The following is an 18210-nucleotide window of genomic DNA, read 5'->3' on the forward strand; positions in this document are numbered from 1 at the left end:
TCTGTTTACTTCCCAGTCTTATCATATACAGGAGCTTCTGAAGTTGGACTCCTGCAGTAACTCATAGCTCCTTCTTCGGCAGTAATAGCCAGAATACACAGTTAGACCCCACCCTAAGACTCGGTGCCCAGAGCATTCTTTACAGTCTCCTCTCCACTGTATATCCAGTCTATTGCACCATAAAACCTACGGGAGGTATCTCTGCCTCTAATGTTATTGTCGGCAGCTAATCTTAACCACCCTGCAGCGCTCACTGTAGCATAGACTCATCAATCCTCCGTTTGGAAGGGGCTCAGCTTTTTGGCAGCGGGACGCTGGACCGGGTGACGTCACCAGTGTTTTGGCGGCTCTCTGGTGGCTAGTTAATTGTGTTTGTGACTCCTGCAGGCTGTAACGGTAGCGGTGTTCATACTGTCTGTGGCGTGTGGCGTCAAGAGAGCTCCACTGATTTCCCAGAGGTCCCGACACCGCTTGGTGTCTAAATGCAAACACAGCCACCTCTGACAGCCAGCCTGGCTTATTACCTGCCTAAAGTTATACGGTGCAATTACGTCCTTCTTAACAGAGATCAAAAATTGCATTAGGCTATCACATCTACTCCCCTGAATTCTCAAATGGCTGGTAGAAAGAGGTAATCAGTGATTGAAAAAGTACCTAATTGTCATACTTGAGTAAAAGTAAATACCTTAATAGAAAATGATTCAAGTAAATATGAAAGTCACTCAGTAAAATACTACCTGAGTAAAAATCGAAAAGTATTCGTTTTTTTAAATACAGTATACTTAAGTATCCAAAGTAAATGGAATTGCTAAAATATAGTTAAGTATCAAAAGTTAAAGTATAAATAATTTCAAAATCCTTAAATTAAGCAAACCAGACGCCACAGTTTTCTTGTTTTTTTAATTGACGGATAGCCAGGGGCACACTCCAACACTCAGACATCATTTACAAACTAATCATTTGTGTTTAGTGATTCCAGTAGATCAGAGGCATTAGGGATGACCAGGGATGTTCCCTTAGTAAGTGTGTGAATTGGACCATGTTCCTGTCCTGCTAAGCATTCAAAATGTAACAAATAGTTTTGGGTGTCAAGGAAAATGTATGGAGTAAAAAGTATATTATTTGCTTTAGGAACGTAACAAAGTAAAAGTAAAAGTTTTCAAAATATAAATAGTAAAATAAAGTACAGATATCCTAAAAGTACTGCTTAAAGATATTTTTCCTTAAGTACTTTTCCCCACTGGAGGTAACGATATGTTCCATAGCATCATCAACTACTCTTCTAACGGAAACACTCCCAGAGCCTGGTATTAAAAATCAATAGAAAGTTGAAATCTAATAGAAGCCAATGAAAATTACTACTCATAGTGAAGCCTTGTGGCAGACTGGGTTGTTCTTCCATTGTCATGGCAAACATCTAGGGCTATGGCACGACAATAAGACAACACATTTCAAAGGAGTTGGAAAAAGCACACACAGATCCCCAACTGGACTATACTGTATGTCATGTACATTCTAACAGTAGTCAGCCCCTCTGAGCTGTATGTCGGCAGGGGTAACTTGTTCTCCTGTAGCTGCCTGACTTCACTGATCCCTTCCTACAACAGCGGGAGCAGAGAGCTGCAGTCTATGGCAGAACGACTCTTCACTCTGTGTTCCTAACTATGCTGAGTTGCTGACTCACATCTGGGATTTGGGAGGCAGACAGAGGTGGAAGAGATGGAGGGCAAAAGGGAGGGAGGAGGGAGGAAGGGAGAGAGGAGGGAGGGAGAAATGGAGAGGCATGGAGACAGAGGGAAACGGAAAGAGACAGGGAGGGAGGGAGGGAGGGAGGGAGGGAGGGAGGGAGGGAGGGAGGGAGGGAGGGAGGGAGGGAGGGAGGGAGGGAGGGAGGGAGGGAGGGAGGGAGGGAGGGAGAATGTGGAAGTGGAAGAAAGGGGAGTTGGGGGTACCCAGATGTCTCATTCTCTCTCCAGCTGTTAGCTCCAGGTACAGTAGTCATGTCAGTGTTAAGGTGGGTTACACAACAAGATTGTTATTGCCCTAGCAGCTAATATGCTGCTCAGTCATCTAGCTCCTTTAATAAAACAGAGCTACAGCTTTTAACAGAAGGGGGTACACTACATGACCAAAAGTATGTGGACGTCGAACATCTCATTCCAAAATCATGGGCATTAATATGGAGTTGGCCCCCTCTTTGCTGCTATAACACCTTCCACTCTTCTGGGAAGGCTTCCTACTAGATGTTGGAACATTGCTTTGGGTACTTGCTTCCATTCAGCCACAAGAGCATTAGTGAGGTCGGGCACTGATGTTGGGCAATTAGGCCTGGCTCACAGTCGGCGTTCCAATTCATCCCTAAGGTGTTTGAAAGGGGTTGAGGCCAGTCAAGTTCTTCCACACCAATCTCGACAAACCATTTCTGTGTGGACCTTGCTTTTTGCATGAGGGCATTGTCATGCTGAAACAGGAAAGGGCCTTCTCCAAACTGTTGTCACAATGTTGGAAGCACAGAATTGTCTAGAATGTCATTGTATGTTTTAGCGCTAAGATTTCCCTTCACTGAAACTAAGGGGCCTTACAGTTGGCATTATGTACTGGGGCAGGTAACGTTCTCCTGGCATCCGACAAACTCAGATTCATTTGTCAGACTGCCAGATGGTAAAGTGGGATCACTCCAGAGAACGCATTTCCACTGCTCCAGAGTCCAATGGCGGCGAGCTTTACACCACTCCAGCCGACACTTAACATTGAATGATGATCTTAGGCTTGTGTGCGGCTGCTCGGCCATGGAAACACATTTCATGAAGCTACCAACCAACAGTTCCTGTGCTGACCTTCCAGAGGCAGTTTGGAACGTGGTAGTGAGTGTTGCAAACGAGGACAGGCGATTTTTAGCACTCGGCGGTCCCGTTCTGTGAGCTTATGTGGCCTACCACTTTGCGTCTGAGCCATTGTTTCTTCTAAACATTTCCATTTCAAAATAACAGCCCTTACAGTTGATCAGGGCAGCTCTAGCAGGGAAGAAGTTTGACAAACTGACTTGTTGGAAAGGTAGCATCCTATGACGGTGCCACGTTCAAAGTCACTGAGCTCTTCAGTGAGGTTTTTCTACTGCCAATGTTTGTCTGTAGAGATTGCATGGCTGTGTGCTCAATTTTATTTACCTGTCAGCAACGGGTGTGGCTGAAATTGCCTAATCCATGAATTTGAAGGGGTGTCCAGAAACGTTTGTCCGTACAGTGCATTCGGAAAGTATTCAGACCCCTTGAATTTTTCCACATTTGTTATGTTCCAGCCTTATTAAAAAATGTAGTAAATAAAAAATGTTCCTCATCCATCTACACAGGATACCCCATAATGACAATGCTAAAACAGGTTATCACAGGAATACCTTATTTACATAAGTATTCAGACCCTTTGCTATGAGACTCGAATTTGAGCTCAGGATCATCTGGTTTTCATTGATCATCATTGAGATGTTTCTACAACCTGATTGGAGTCCACCTGTAGTAAATTCAATTGATAGGACATGATTTGGAAAGGCACACACCTGTCTATATACGGTCCCACAGATGTCAGAGGAAAAACCAATCCATGAGGTTGAAGGAATTGTCCATAGACCTCTAAGAAAGGATTGTGTCGAGGCACAGATCTGGGGAAGGGTACCAAAAAAATTCTGCAGCATTGAAGGTCCCCAAGAACACAGTGGCCTGCATCCTTCTTCAATGGAAGAAGTTTGGAACCACCAAGACTCTTCCTAGAGCTGGCTGCCCGGACGAACTGAGCAATCGGGGGAGAAGGGCTTTGAGTGACCCAGCCAGAGCCCGGACTTGAATCCGATCGAACATCTCTGGAGAGACCTGATAATAGCTGTGCTGCGACGCTCTGGTACCCTTCCCCAGATCTGTGCCTTGACACAATCCTTTCTTGGAGGTCTATGGACAATTCCTTCAACCTCATGGATTGGTTTTTGCTCTGACATGCACTGCCAACTGTGGGACCTTATATAGACAGGTGTGTGCCTTTCCAAATCATGTCCTATCAATTGAATTTACCACAGGTGGACTCCAATCAGGTTGTAGAAACATCTCAATGATGATCAATGGAAACCAGATGATCCTGAGCTCAGAGCTTGAGAGGATCTGCAGAGAAGAATGGGAGAATCTCACACCAAATACAAGGCATCTCAATGACAAGTTTACAACTTCTTACTCAAAAGATTCTAAACTAAATTCTAAACTATACACCATGGTTGTTGTTGTTGCAGCAGCTGATCAATAGTGTGTAACACTGTGATAATATTGTGATTGACTTCAATAATAATTCTAGCAAAATGTTTCATTAGAGACTCTAGGGTTCTTGTATTAAGATCTGATTGATGGAGTAATCAAAGCAGAGGGCAATTAAAATATGAAGTGATAAAATGACGACATCTTATTTAAAGTGGCCATTTTGGAATAACATTGAGGAAATAACTGGTGCTCTTATGAATTTCAAAGTTTTGGTTTAATTGGTCTGCTCCTAAAACGTGTAAATAGTAACATGTTTTGTTTATCTTTTGAAATAAATTACTGTGCATGCTTTGTAAGTGTATTTGAATAATTGATTTTATAATAAGTTAGTTCTCCCTAAATTGTCTGTCACTTTTCTGTCAACAATATTAAGCTTCTTTTAATTGATCATCTTAAATAACTTATTTTTAGAGCACCGGCCATTGAACCAAAAAAGTATAATCTAAGTCTGGTTTATGATTTAATTAAAAACATATTTGCCTTTTGAATAATAAATTAAGCTTTCATTACTTGTTTTTTTTAAATCACATACCAAATGCAAGTGACATGGAAGGTCTACCTGTTAATTATCCAGCTATGGTTTTCTATGGGTCATTGGTAATCTGAAGCATCAGCAGGTATTAATGGGTTTAATAACAGAGGCACAGTTGTTTTGAATACCTCCTGGCTAACATTCAATTCACTTATCACTCTAATGTGCTCGGAACTCCGCTGAGAAATTACAATAGTTGCTTTTTCTAATTGGAGAATTTTAATGAGCACAGCCATCCATGTCATTGTTAAGTAAGTCCCCTTTCTCTTTCAACTCGGTTCGACCCAAACCTTCCCCACTCTTTCAACATTAAAATCAACTAATATGACTCCCAGTTAAATGACTGGAATTCAGGTTTAAATACAGAATAAATATTAAATTCAGCTTTAAGACTTTTTGACCAACCTTGATTAAATCAGTATGGACCAAATAACCCGTGTTATGGATATGATTACAGTTAGTCCCCTCTATTCTCATATTGACATAAAAAGGTCTTTATGTAATTACAGTTGACGTTTTAGTATCAGACGCTCTTTTCCAGAGTGACATACATTACATGTATTGAACCTGTTCCCCTTTGAGTACACTACAGAGGATTACAGTTTGCCCACATTGACAAAAAGCAGTATAGATGTATATATTGACACCTTCAAATCAAATCAAAGTTTATTTGTCATGTGCGACGAATACAACAGGTGTAGACTTTACAGTGAAATGCTTACTTACAGGCTTTAACCAACAGTGCAATTTTTAAGTAAAAAAAAGATATTAGGTGAACAATAGATAAGTAAAGTTAAAAAAAAGAACAGTAGCGAGGCTATATACAGGCACCGGTTAGTCGGGCTGATTGAGGTAGTATGTACTGTACATGTAGGTATGGTTAAGGTGACTATGCGTTTATGATAAACAGAGAGTAGCAGTAGCGTAAAAAAGGGGTTGGCGGGTGGTGGGTGGCGGGACACAATGCAGATAGTCCGGGTAGCCAATGTGCGGGGGCACCGGTTAGTCGGGCTAATTGAAGTAGTATGTACATAAATGTATAGTTAAAGTGACTATGCATGTAAGATAAACAGAGAGTAGCAGCAGCGTAAAAGAGTGGTTGGGAGGGCACACAAAGCAAATAGTCCGGGTAGCCCTTTGATTACCTGTTCAGGAGTCTTATGGCTTTAAAGTAAAAACTGTTGAGAAGCCTTTTGGTCCTAGACTTGGCGCTCCGGTACCGCTTGCCATGCGGTAGTAGAGAGGTCAGTCTATGACTGGGGTGGCTGGGGTCTTTGACAATCTTTAGGACCTTCCTCTGACACCGCCTGGTGTAGAGGTCCTGGATGGCAGGCAGCTTAGGCCCAGTGATGTACTGGGCCGTATGCACTACCCTCTGTAGTGCCTTGCGGACGGAGGCCAAGCAGTTGCCGTACCAGGCAGTGATGCAACCAGTCAGGATGCTCTTAATGTTGCAGCTGTAGAACCTTTTGAGGATCTGATCCTCAACACTGGAGCCCCTCAGGGGTGCGTGCTCAGTCCCCTCCTGTACTCCCTGTTCACCCACGACTGCTTGGCCAGGCAAGACTCCAACACCATCATTAAGTTTGCAGACGACACAACAGTGTTAGGCTTGATCACCGACAATGATGAGACAGAATAACGATTGTGCCAGAATAACAACCTATCCCTCAACGTAACCAAGGCTAAGGAGATTAATGTGGACTACAGGAAAAGGAGGACCGAGCGTGCCCCCATTCTCATCGACGGGGCTGTAATGGTTGTGTGTTGCTACCTACCCTCACCACCTGGGGGTGGCCCGTCAGGAAGTCCAGGATCCAGTTGCAGAGGGAGGTGTTTAGTCCCAGGATCCTTAGCTTAGTGATGAGCTTTGAGGGTACTATGGTGTTGAACGCTGAGCTGTAGTCAATGAAAGGGCAGTGTGGAGTGCAATAGAGATTGCATCATCTGTGGATCTGTTTGGGCGGTATGCAAATTGGAGTGGGTCTAGAGTTTCTGGGATTATGGTGTTGATGTGAGCCATTACCAGCCTTTGAAAGCACTTCATGGCTACGGAAGTGAGTTCTACGGGTCTGTAGTCATTTAGGCAGGTTGCCCTTCTTGGGCACAGGGACTATGGTGGTCTGCTTGAAACATGTTGGTATTACAGACTCAATCAGGGACATGTTGAAAATGTCAGTGAAGACACCTGCCAGTTGGTCAGCAAATGCCCGGAGCACATGTCTTGGCAATCCGTCTGGCCCCGCGGCCTTGTGAATGTTGACCTGTTTAAAGGTCTTACTCTTGTTGGTTATGGAGAGTGTGATCACACAGTTGTCCGGAACAGCTGATGCTCTCATGCATGCCTCAGTGTTGCTTGCCTCGAATCGAGCATAGAAGTGATTTACCTCGTCTGGTAGGCTCGTGTCACTGGACAGCTCGTGGCTGTGCTTCCCTTTGTAGTCTGTAATTGTTTGCAAGCCCTGCCACACAAGACGAGTGTCGGAGCCGATGTAGTACGATTCAATATTGGCTCTGTATTGACGCTTTGCTTGTTTGATGGTTCGTCGGAGGGCATAGCAGGATTTCTTATGAAATCATGCTATGGTTAGAGTCCCACACATTGAAAGCGGCAGCTCTACCCTTTAGCTCAGTGCGACTGTTGCCTGAGCCTTAGGATTTATGAAAGCCTTAGGATTTATGATTACAGTTATTTTCCAATGTCCTCACATACATTGACATACAAAAAAATGTGTGTGAGTGTTGTGTGTTGTACAATGACCTTGTTCTCCATCCAATCCCCCCAGGACCTAGCACCACCTGTACGGAGGACTCCTGCTACAATCAGGGGGTGTGTCTCCAGCTGTGGGAGGGCTTCTCCTGCGACTGCACCATGACGTCCTATGGAGGCTCCTTCTGTAGCGACCGTGAGTACAACATCGCCGTGCTGGGTTGTGTGAAGGTTGTGTATGTTATGTGAAGGTTGTGTGTAGGTTGTGTAAAGGTTGTGTAAAGGTTGTGTATGTTGTGTATGTTTTGTGAAGGTTGTGTATGTTGTGTGAATGTTGTGTGAAGGTTGTGGGAAGGTTGTGTGTAGGTTGTGTGTGTTGTGTTGTGTAGAGCAGACTGGTTGTATTTAAGCAATAAGCCCCTAGGGGGTGTGGTATATGGCCAATATACCATGGCTAAGGGCTGTTCTTTGGCACAACGCAACATGGAACTACCCAGTTTATAAATGGGTATAGACTACTTTCAGTTGCAGGTAATATACAGTATGTCGTGTTTGGTTTGAAGTATCTTTTGGGTCTGTGTTTGATAGATCTCTGGCGCCTCCCTAGTGGACACATTAAGATATGAACGCTTGTTAGTATGAGAGGCTCATTTGGATTGAGTTAGCATTCTATCCATATCCCCCACAGGCTACATTCATCTAGAACACAGCCAGAGGGATAAGGTCCAAGGTTCATAGAGCAGTGGGTTTACTTTGTTAGCTTATTAAGGAGTTAAACTCAGATCCATATTGACCTCCTCTTATCTTGCCTGTGATGAGTTTGAGGGTAGAATAATTGGAGGAGAGGGGAAGAGAGGCACGCCGATGCCTATGCTCTCCTAGCTCAGCGAAGTATCAGTGGGGCTATTAGTGAGTTTAAAATCCAGATTTATTTTTAAAGATTGGAGAGATTGGTGTTTGTGGCGCTGAGCTCGGCTGAAATGCCCAGAAGCGGTCAACGAGGCTGGTGTGTGTGTGTGTGTGTGTGTGTGTGTGTGTGTGTGTGTGTGTGTGTGTGTGTGTGTGTGTGTGTGTGTGTGTGTGTGTGTGTGTGTGTGTGTGTGTGTGTGTGTGTGTGTGTGTGTGTGTGTGTGTGGATAGAGAGAGAGAGAGAGAGAGAGAGAGAGAGAGAGAGAGAGAGAGCAATCCCTCCAGCAGCCAGCCCCAAAGTCTCTACACATTTACCAACAACCATAATATCTCCTGGAGATCAAGCTTGTTCTATAGCAATTGCTACCACCTGACGTAGCACCCAGTAAAACCAATGTTTCATACCAACTACAAAGTCTATTTGCCATCCGCCTAACCAAGAGAATATCGATATTGACATTATCTTGTCTAATGGTATCCTCTATAGTGTAGAGCTAAAATGACCTAACCGGTGACTGAAGAGTGAGGACTAACACTGAGGGAGTCATTTATTTCTGATTAAACCAGTTCTACTGACTGTCTAATGGCAGAGTTCCACAAATCAGCGGCTTCCAACAGAGACGCAGCACACCAAGTCACTGGACCTCTGCGCCTAGCTAATAGGCCCCTATCCCTTTGGTTTGCTGACCATTGCTTTTGCTGTTGCGGAACATTCTCAAAAATAATCAGCCACAATTAGGATAACTTTTGAAGGGAAAAGCAGGTTTTATTTTTCTTAACATTTCATTTTGAGACGTATAAGTATAATGTCTGATAGGTCTTTTTCAGGTCGGCTCAGACACATTCATATACTATAATATATATTAAACTGAGTTCTATTGGCTGCTGGCTAGGTCTCACTTCTCTTCTCTCCTCCGACTATATACTTTCTGCATGGTTGTGCTGTGTGCTGCTGTTGTATTCCTGTCTGTTTCCTCCATAGCGTTCTAAAAAGCCGAAGAGACTTCCTTTACCGCCGTCTTTGAGAAGAGACAAAAACCTCTCCTTTACCGTTCTTTCACTGGAATACATTTGTTCTCAGTGACATTCAAGTTAATATTCTGTCTTGTTATCTGATTTGAAGACTTCTATCCTTCAGCTTTCTTGGCTTGTGTAACATTGATTTGAAGACGTAATGTGTCACTTTTCAAGGAATTTTGCTTTCTCCACCAATGCAAGGTAGGACTGTGTACGAGTGGAGCCACTGACGTTCTCCACCTCTTTGTGCCTATGCATACCATTGTGAATATGAAAATAGTGACAGTTTAGAAGTGTAGTGTAACTGCTTTGAACCAGTGTGAGGTTTACAATGTACTCTCAATAGTTCATGATTCTTCTCCTGCATTCGCCCTAGGCTATAAAGTTGCTAAACTTCATGTATGTGTTCTCGAATGACTTCCCAGCCATTGGTTTGAAAAGAAAAGCATTTTCACTGATAACATGTGTTATGCTTTAGAAAAGAGCAGGTGTTGAGCATTTGAATAACTTTCAAGGTTCCCTTATATTTAAGCTGCCTTTATATTCAATTTGCCTTTATATTTAAGGTGCCTTTATATTCAATTTGCCTTTATGTTTAAGGTGCCTTTATATTTAAGGTGCCTTTATATTCAATTTGCCTTAATGTTTAAGGTGCCTTTATATTCAATTTGCCTTAATGTTTAAGGTGCCTTTATATTTAAGGTGCCTTTATATTCAATTTGCCTTTATGTTTAAGGTGCCTTTATATTTAAGGTGCCTTTATATTCAATTTGCCTTTATGTTTAAGGTGCCTTTATATTTAAGGTGCCTTTATATTCAATTTGCCTTAATGTTTAAGGTGACTTTATATTTAAGGTGCCTTTATATTCAATTTGCCTTTATGTTTAAGGTGCCTTTATATTCAATTTGCCTTTATGTTTAAGGTGCCTTTATGTTTAAGGTGCCTTTATATTCAATTTGCCTTTATGTTTAAGGTGCCTTTATATTTACTTTAAACAAGCATGCGTACACACACACACACACACACACACACACACACACACACACACACACACACACACACACACACACACACACACACACACACACACACACACACACACACACACACACACACACACACACAAATCCTTTGCTCAAACAGTGTGGTACTATATATTTGGTCTCTTGCTCTGCCACTGGAGTGTGTTTAGTATTCTGCAGTGCAGCGTACACGCGTGTTATGTATTGTGTGTGTGTGTGTGTGTGTGTGTGTGTGTGTGTGTGTTTGGATCCTGATGGAGTGTTTTTGAGGGGCATAATGTGCCACCCTGGGGCGTGCTCTGTCTCCCTGTATCCATCCCATTCATCTCATCTGAGAGAACGGACCTGTCTGATCTGAAGGCATCTAGGTTGAAATGTCATAAGCACAGCTACACATGTGACTGCAGTCTTGATCACATACACAGTCAGAGATGAGCAATTATGTTATCTGCCCCTCCCACACAGTGACATACAGGCAAACACTCACTCACACACCGCGACCCCTCACTGCTCACCCTTCACACACACCCACCCGCACACGCATCCACCCACCACCCCTAAAAAGAGATATAATTTTCCTCAAAGAAGCTTAAAAATGGAAGGATTTCAGGCCTTTTTTAAATTCCAGTCTTAAATTAACATATTGATTCTCCCTGGCCTGCTCTTTGTGGTCCTCTGTCCAGGCCCCCTTGTTGGCTGTAAAGAGGAGCGAGGCCTTGGAACTGTGGGAGCCTGTGTGTGTGTGTGTGTGTGTGTGTGTGTGTGTGTGTGTGTGTGTGTGTGTGTGTGTGTGTGTGTGTGTGTGTGTGTGTGTGCGTGCGTGCGTGTGTGTATGTGTGCGTCACTTCCACCCTGCGTGTTTTATCGCTATAGCCAGATGGCCACAAAGGAGATGAGCCTCGCTCACATGAAAGGGGTGAGCAAGACACAGAAAAACACACAGACATGTTTTGGTTGGTAGAGACCGATAAACAGCTAGATATATCCAGGTGTTTCCGACTCCTTACTTTGGGCAGGAGAGGCTTCTTTTCTAAAGTATCTTTACATTTCAAGAGTGCACTCAATTATAATCCTACGCTAGCCTGGATGTCAAATTATGAACACAGATGAGGCATATGAATTTACTACAAAACTGCCGGGAGAGACTGTTGTTGTCGGCTATTTATCACACAATATTTGACAGTGATGTTTATGATAATATTTCCCACAAACCACTAAATTACCACAGAAACAAGACGCCTGGACAAAAACACGGCTAGACATTTCCTCATTAATCCAATCATCTTTATTGCATGATAAGCTCTGCGGAGGCTGGAGTCGTCACTGGCATGGGAATGTGTCACATTCTATCTGAAGGTAAGTCTTTGAAGATTCACACACTTTTGTTCCCTGGTGGACATAACATGGTGTGACGTGTGGAGGCTGTGGGCGATAAATGGGAAGTGCCCAGGTTAGCTGTTCTAAGGGCTGTTCTGACGCCTGTTGTTGAGGCCCAAGTCTTCCGGCAGTTCTTCTAACGGATAGGAGATATTTTCAGTGCTTTGGTCACACACTTCTCCTAACATTAGGCATTCTCCTCACAGACTCAGATTTTACTTTTACACTCTACGTGCTCTGCTCGTTTGAGTCTGACTACATAGTTACTCTGTGTTGGGGTTAAGACAGCTGGGAAAGGATTTTTGGCAGTTATATTTGAATAAATGGCAACAGATAGAGAACTCACTTACAATCCAGACTGGAGACCCCTGCTCTGTCTCTCTCATGTTTTCCTCTTGTATCTGCATGATTTATGAGAGCTTCCTCATAACAGGAACAATGGAGGACCATTGGAGACTTCAGAGAGAAGAATTGATTGACAGCTATCTGTCGGACGTTGAACCAAAGATAGAGAACCACCTGTTTACTTCTCTTCATCCATTTGTCGAAAATAAATGTTTTTCCACCAGTTTTCCTAGTGTTCTGTCCTATGAACTCAACTGAGAATGAAAGAAAGGCAATCCAAAGAGAATATTTGGAGACATGTCCTTTGGAGAGGCTCTCTGTTTTGTTGTGTGGAGTGGTATTGTTGCCAGTGACCCACTCTGTGACGGGTTCACTATGTTGAGCTGGAAAGGCTGACGCAGGTGGACGTCTGATACCTCTGTTGGATGAGTGTGTGGGAAGGAGAGAAACAAAGGCAACTGGGTATCACACACGTACATACACATTCTGTGTGCAAGTCTTTGTTATTCCGAGCCAGTGTCAGGTGCACTGGTCCATTTTTCTGCATAGTGTATAAATGGAGCACTTGGTATTCTACAGTATTCATCAGTAACTAAGTCAGAATGCACAGCTGTGGAAGTGCATGCAATGTGTTTCTTAGGTTTCAGCGTTCTGTGCGCATGGGTGTGCGTGTGTGTGTGTGTGTGTGTGTGTGTGTGTGTGTGCGGTTGTGCGTGTGTGTGCATGTCTACGCCACATCGTGCTAACCTGATGCTGCATCTGTTCATGTCGTCCTTCACATGTTTTTCTCCATGGTTCTCAGAGGGTGCACGCTGCGTTTGTAAGGAATGACACGTCCGGCCTTGTTAGTCACTGGGGTTAAGGGGATCCCTTTGTTTTGCAGCTGCCCAAGGATTTGATTGCTCCTTTTACTGTTCTATTCAGGGAAAGTCTCAACAGAGAATACTCTGTGTGTGTGTGTCTTCAGTTGCTTGGTGCGTTGTTCGAATAAAGACGGCTGTTGGTGCTTCGTGCCATCTAATACATAGGGCGTGCTTGTCAGTCAGCAACACAGCAGTTCTCAGGCACACTCTTCTCTCCTCCGTCTCTCTCTCCTCCATCTCTCCCTCCCTCCTTCTCTCCTCCATCTCTCCCTCCCTCCCTCCCTCCCTCCCTCCCTCCCTCCCTCCCTCCTCCCTCCCTCCCTCCCTCCCTCCCTCCCTCCCTCCCTCCCTCCCTCCCTCCCTCCATCTCTCCCTCCTTCTCTCTCTCTTCCATCTCTCTCCTCCCTCCCTCCCTCCCTCCCTCCCCTATCACCTCCATCTTTCCCTCCCTCCTCTCTCTCCTCCATCTCTTCCCCCCTCCCTTTCGCTCTCCTCCATATCTCCCTCCCTCCTTTTCTCTCTCCTCCATATCTCCCTCCCTCCTCTCTCTCCTCCATCTCTCCCTCTCTCCTTTTCCCTCCCTCCTCTATCTCCTCCATCTTTCCCTCCCTCCTCTCTCTCCTCCATCTCTCCTCCCCTCCCTTTCTCTCTCCTCCCTCCCTCCCTCCCTCCCTCCCTCCCTCCCTCCCTCCCTCCCTCCCTCCCTCCCTCCCTCCCTCCCTCTCTTCTTCTCTCTCTCCTCCATCTCTCCCTCCCTCCTTCTCTCTCCTCCATCTCTCCCTCCTCTCTCTCTCCTCCATCTCCCTCCCTCCCTCCCTCCCTCCCTCCCTCCCTCCCTCCCTCCCTCCCTCCCTCCCCTATCTCCTCCATCTTTCCCTCCCTCCTCTCTCTCCTCCATCTCTCCCCCCCTCCCTTTCGCTCTCCTCCATATCTCCCTCCCTCCTTTTCTCTCTCCTCCATATCTCCCTCCCTCCTCTCTCTCCTCCATCTCTCCCTCTCTCCTTTTCCCTCCCTCCTCTATCTCCTCCATCTTTCCCTCCCTCCTCTCTCTCCTCCATCTCTCCTCCCCTCCCTTTCTCTCTCCTCCAGCTCTCTCTCCCTCCTTTTCTCTCTCCTCCATATCTCCCTCCATCCCTCCTCCATCTCTCCCTCCCTCCTCTCTCTCTCCTCCACCTCCCTCCCTCCCTCCCTCCCTCCTTCTCTCTCATCCATCTCTCTCTCCCTCCATGAGTCACTCTTTCTTTCCTCAGTGATTTTCTTCTTCTTCTTCTTCTTCTTCATGGTATCATCAAAGACAGTATGTAGATAGCTAAAACTGCTTCTCCAATAGAAATCCCAGATCACACTTGTAGGCAATGTCGTGGCGACATTGGCTATCTAAGCTCACATGTCATCGGGTCTAACGGTCGCCTCGCACTGAACTGCGTTGTTTTTGACAAAAATGAAAAGGTGTCATTTTGTCACTTTCATGAGGTTGGAGTAAAAACAAGTTAAACTCCTTAAGACATGGGCTCCAATCTAGGTTGTGCCTTTAGATTTCGAGAAAATTAACAACTAAGGAAGAATTTTTCACTTCTCTAATTGACATCTTAAACCGCGGTCTGGTCTGCTTGGTCTGTTTCGCAAGCGTTCCCAGAAGCTTTGCGATGTTTAGAAACCCAAAGGCGTATTATCATCATGGTATTTTCATGGTAAGCCTGCTGTTGCAGAAGATTATTAGGGAGAGTGGAGTCGTGATCTAGTTTACACTGCAGTAAGTGTATAGGCCCAGAGTCAGTCCTGTCAATCAGTCAGTCAATCCATGTTCTAGCTAGGCTAATATTGTAGGCTTTATGGTCTATAGGAAAAAGATTGGTAGTACCAGCCCTTTAACAGCCATAACTCTCACCAACCAGCAGCTGCAGCATCATTCTCTCTAACTCTCAGCAGTCTTGATCAGAGCTGATTATTGAGATGCATGTAGCATCACGCCTCGCTGACAGGAATCGTTGACTGATCATCACTGGGTCTCAGCCCCCCCTACCAAACTGGGACGTCTCTGAAAGTGGCCAATCTGCTCCTGAGAAGACTGAAATAGAGATTCATTTGAGGGGTCAGATGTCTCTTCTCTCTGTAATTTGAAAGTCGAGCCTGAACCTTTGCAGCCGTACTCTGTTCAACACAACTTTAACATGGAGAACACAGCCTGGAAACTCTGGCACCAGAGCATATAACGAGAGAATAGTCTTGCCTGTGTCCATCTTACCCTTGAAAAACACCAAAGTAAACGCTGAAGACATTAGTAGACAGGGTCGTGAGACACAGTGTACAGAAAGCAGAAAAAAACGGCCCCCCAGAACCCCTGATCCGATAAAGAAAAGAAACCCTCCTCACCAGATCTACACCACTGCTTGACGAACATCTCATTCCAAAATAATGGGCATTAATATGGAGTTGGTCCCCCCTTTGCTGCTATAACAGCCTCCACTCTTTTGGGAAGGCTTTCCACTAGATGTTGGAACATTGCTGCAGGGACTTGCTTCCATTCAGCTACAAGAGCATTAGGGTGGCAGGTAGCCTAGTGGTTAGAGCGTTTGGCCAGTAACCGAAAGATTGTTATATCGAATCCCCAAGCTGACAAGGTAAAACTCTGTTGTTCTTCCCCTGAACAAGGCAGTTAACCCACTGTTCCTAGGCCGTCAATGTAAATAAGAATTTGTTCTTTACTGACTTGCCTACTTAAATAAAGGTTAAATAAAAAAATTGTGAGGTTGGGCACTGATGTTGGGCGATTAGGCCTGACTCGCAGTCGGCATTCCAATTCATCCAAAAGGTGTTGTATGGGGTTGAGGTCAGGGCTCTGTGCAGGCCAGTCAAGTTCGTCCACACCAATCTCGACAAACCATTTCTGTATGGACCTCGCTCTGTGCACGGGGGAATTGTCGTGCGGAAACAGGAAAGGGCCTGTTAATATTGTTGCCACAAAGTATAACTGTTGCCACAAAGTTGGAAGCACAGAATTGTCTAGAATGTCATTGTATACTGTAGTGTTAATATTTCCCTTCACTGGAACTAAGGGGTCTAGCCCAAACCACGAAAAACAGCCCAGACCATTATTCCTCCTCCACCAAAATGTACAGTTGGTACTATGCATTGGGGCAGGTAGCGTTGTCCTGGCATCCGCCAAGCCCAGATGTGTCTGTCGGACTGCCAGATGGTGAACCATTTCCACTGCTCCAGAGTCCAATGGAGGCGAGCTTTACACCATTCCAGCCGACTCTTGGCATTGTGTGTGGTGATCTTAGGCTTGTGTGCGTCTGCTCGGCCATAGAAACCCATTTCATGAAGCTCCCAAAAAACAGTTATTTTGCTGATGTTGCTTCCTGAGGCATTTTGGAACTCAATAGTGAGTGTTGCAACTGAGGACAGACAATTTTTACGTGGTATGGTCTTCAGCACTCGCCAGTCCTGTTCTGTGAGCTTGTATGGCCCACACTTTGCAGCTGAGCCATTGTTGTTCCTAGACGTTTCCACTTCACAATAACAGCACTTTGACTTGGCAGCTCTAGCAGGGCAGAAATTTTATGAACTGACTTGTTGGAAAGGTGGCATCCTATGATGGTGCCACGTTGAATGTCACTGAGGTCTTCAGTAAGGCCATTCTACTGCTGATGTCTGTCTATGGAGATTGCATGGCTGTGTGCTCGATTTTATACACCTGTCAGAAACGGGTGTGGCTGAAATAGCCGAATCCACTAATTTGAAGGGGTGTCCACATACTTTTGTATATATAGTGTACCTGAAGGGACCTTAGAAGAATGTCACTCTCTCTCTTTCACTCTCTCTCTCTCTCTCTCTCTCTCTCTCTCTCCTGTTCCCCTCATCATCTCATTGTTAGTGTTGTTTATATTCCCTCCGCCGCCGCTCACATCTTTTCTGCTGCATTCGTAAGACGGGGCCCTGGGAGAGACGGCACCCGCCCGAGCAATTAACGAGTGGCTCGTTAGGCGAGAAATGCAGTGTGAACCGCTCGTAACCGCGTGGCTGTAGTTCACACAGGACCGTAAATACAACTAATGCAGCTCCTTTACTGGGTGAAAATCCTCTGGAACAAGAAAAAAAAAATACAAAGAAGGGGATCACTATCTGCTCCGTCCCAGACACCAGGGGACTGGAGGGATGAAAGGGGGAAAGTAGAGGCGGAGAGACAGTGGAATGATGTTGGAGCATATGGTAGAGAGCCAACTCTGGCCTCCCAAAGAGAGAGGGAAGGAAAACCTTGTTGGACTGGCGGCTGTATTTTGTGGTTCTCAGGAGATGGTGGCAGGGGAATGGGATGTCATCACTTGAGGAGTCCCAGTGATATGCATTTAGAAGGGGTGTTCAAATAACATAACTGTGGAAAGAATATCTTGATCATCGTACAGACAAGGCATTCAATCTTATTTTCCACATGTAACAATTGTGTTCTGAATGTATTTGACTGGAATCAATCTCTGCTGTACATTCCATTTCATCATCACAACCTACAGCGTGGCATTCAGACCAACCTTTTCCATCCCCCTGTATTGGCCTACTTCATTGGTCGGAGTCGATTTCCTCTCTTAGAACCTGAGATATCAATAAAACGCTAGATTGCTCTGTCGCCATTTGGAGACATTTGTATTTGTCCGCGAGGCAGTTTACCTGAGGTGTGGTTTTGGTAGGTTAGCGTAGCTAGCATCTGGCCAATTGTGTCCTCAGGGTGAACAACTGAACTACGCTCGACTCCAATCAAAAGAGACTGTATGGCTTTGTGGCAGAACGGAATGCTGGCGTTTTCTAGGTCGTCATAGCGTAATTACTAAACTGATTGCTTCTTCACCGTAACACATATTAAAGGGCAATTAATGCCGGAGGTAATTGCTTCGAGACCCACTCCCTCCACTTGCTAGCGTTATCAAAGGCCTAGCGTCTCAGTGCACAGTGAAGAGGAGTTGAAGGGAGGGGAGAGGGAGACGGGTGAAAGAGAACAACGGGAAAGCAATTATTTATCGGAGCACTTGGATCACATGTGTTATATTAGTCAATTGTGTTTGTTGACGGTTTGTAAATCACAGCTTCAAACGTCTGATTAGTTAGAGTGCCTTGATCTGACTGGCTGTTGCGACACGTTGTCTG

General features: G+C 44.9%; 1 protein-coding gene across 9 annotated transcripts in view; it reads left to right on the top strand.

The window, feature by feature from the left end:
* Positions 1-18210, top strand: part of LOC106608688 (neurexin-2) — a 1074993-nt gene that overhangs the window by 632720 nt on the left and 424063 nt on the right. For all 9 annotated transcript variants that reach the window (XM_045721575.2, XM_045721576.2, XM_045721574.2 and 6 more), the window contains one exon: positions 7614-7733. In XM_045721575.2, coding sequence (XP_045577531.1) covers positions 7614-7733 — 120 coding nt within the window. The remainder of the gene's footprint in view (positions 1-7613; positions 7734-18210) is intronic.

The sequence above is a fragment of the Salmo salar genome, chromosome 07 (assembly GCF_965601325.2).
Source record: "Salmo salar chromosome 07, fSalSal1, whole genome shotgun sequence".
Lineage (NCBI taxonomy): Eukaryota > Metazoa > Chordata > Actinopteri > Salmoniformes > Salmonidae > Salmo > Salmo salar.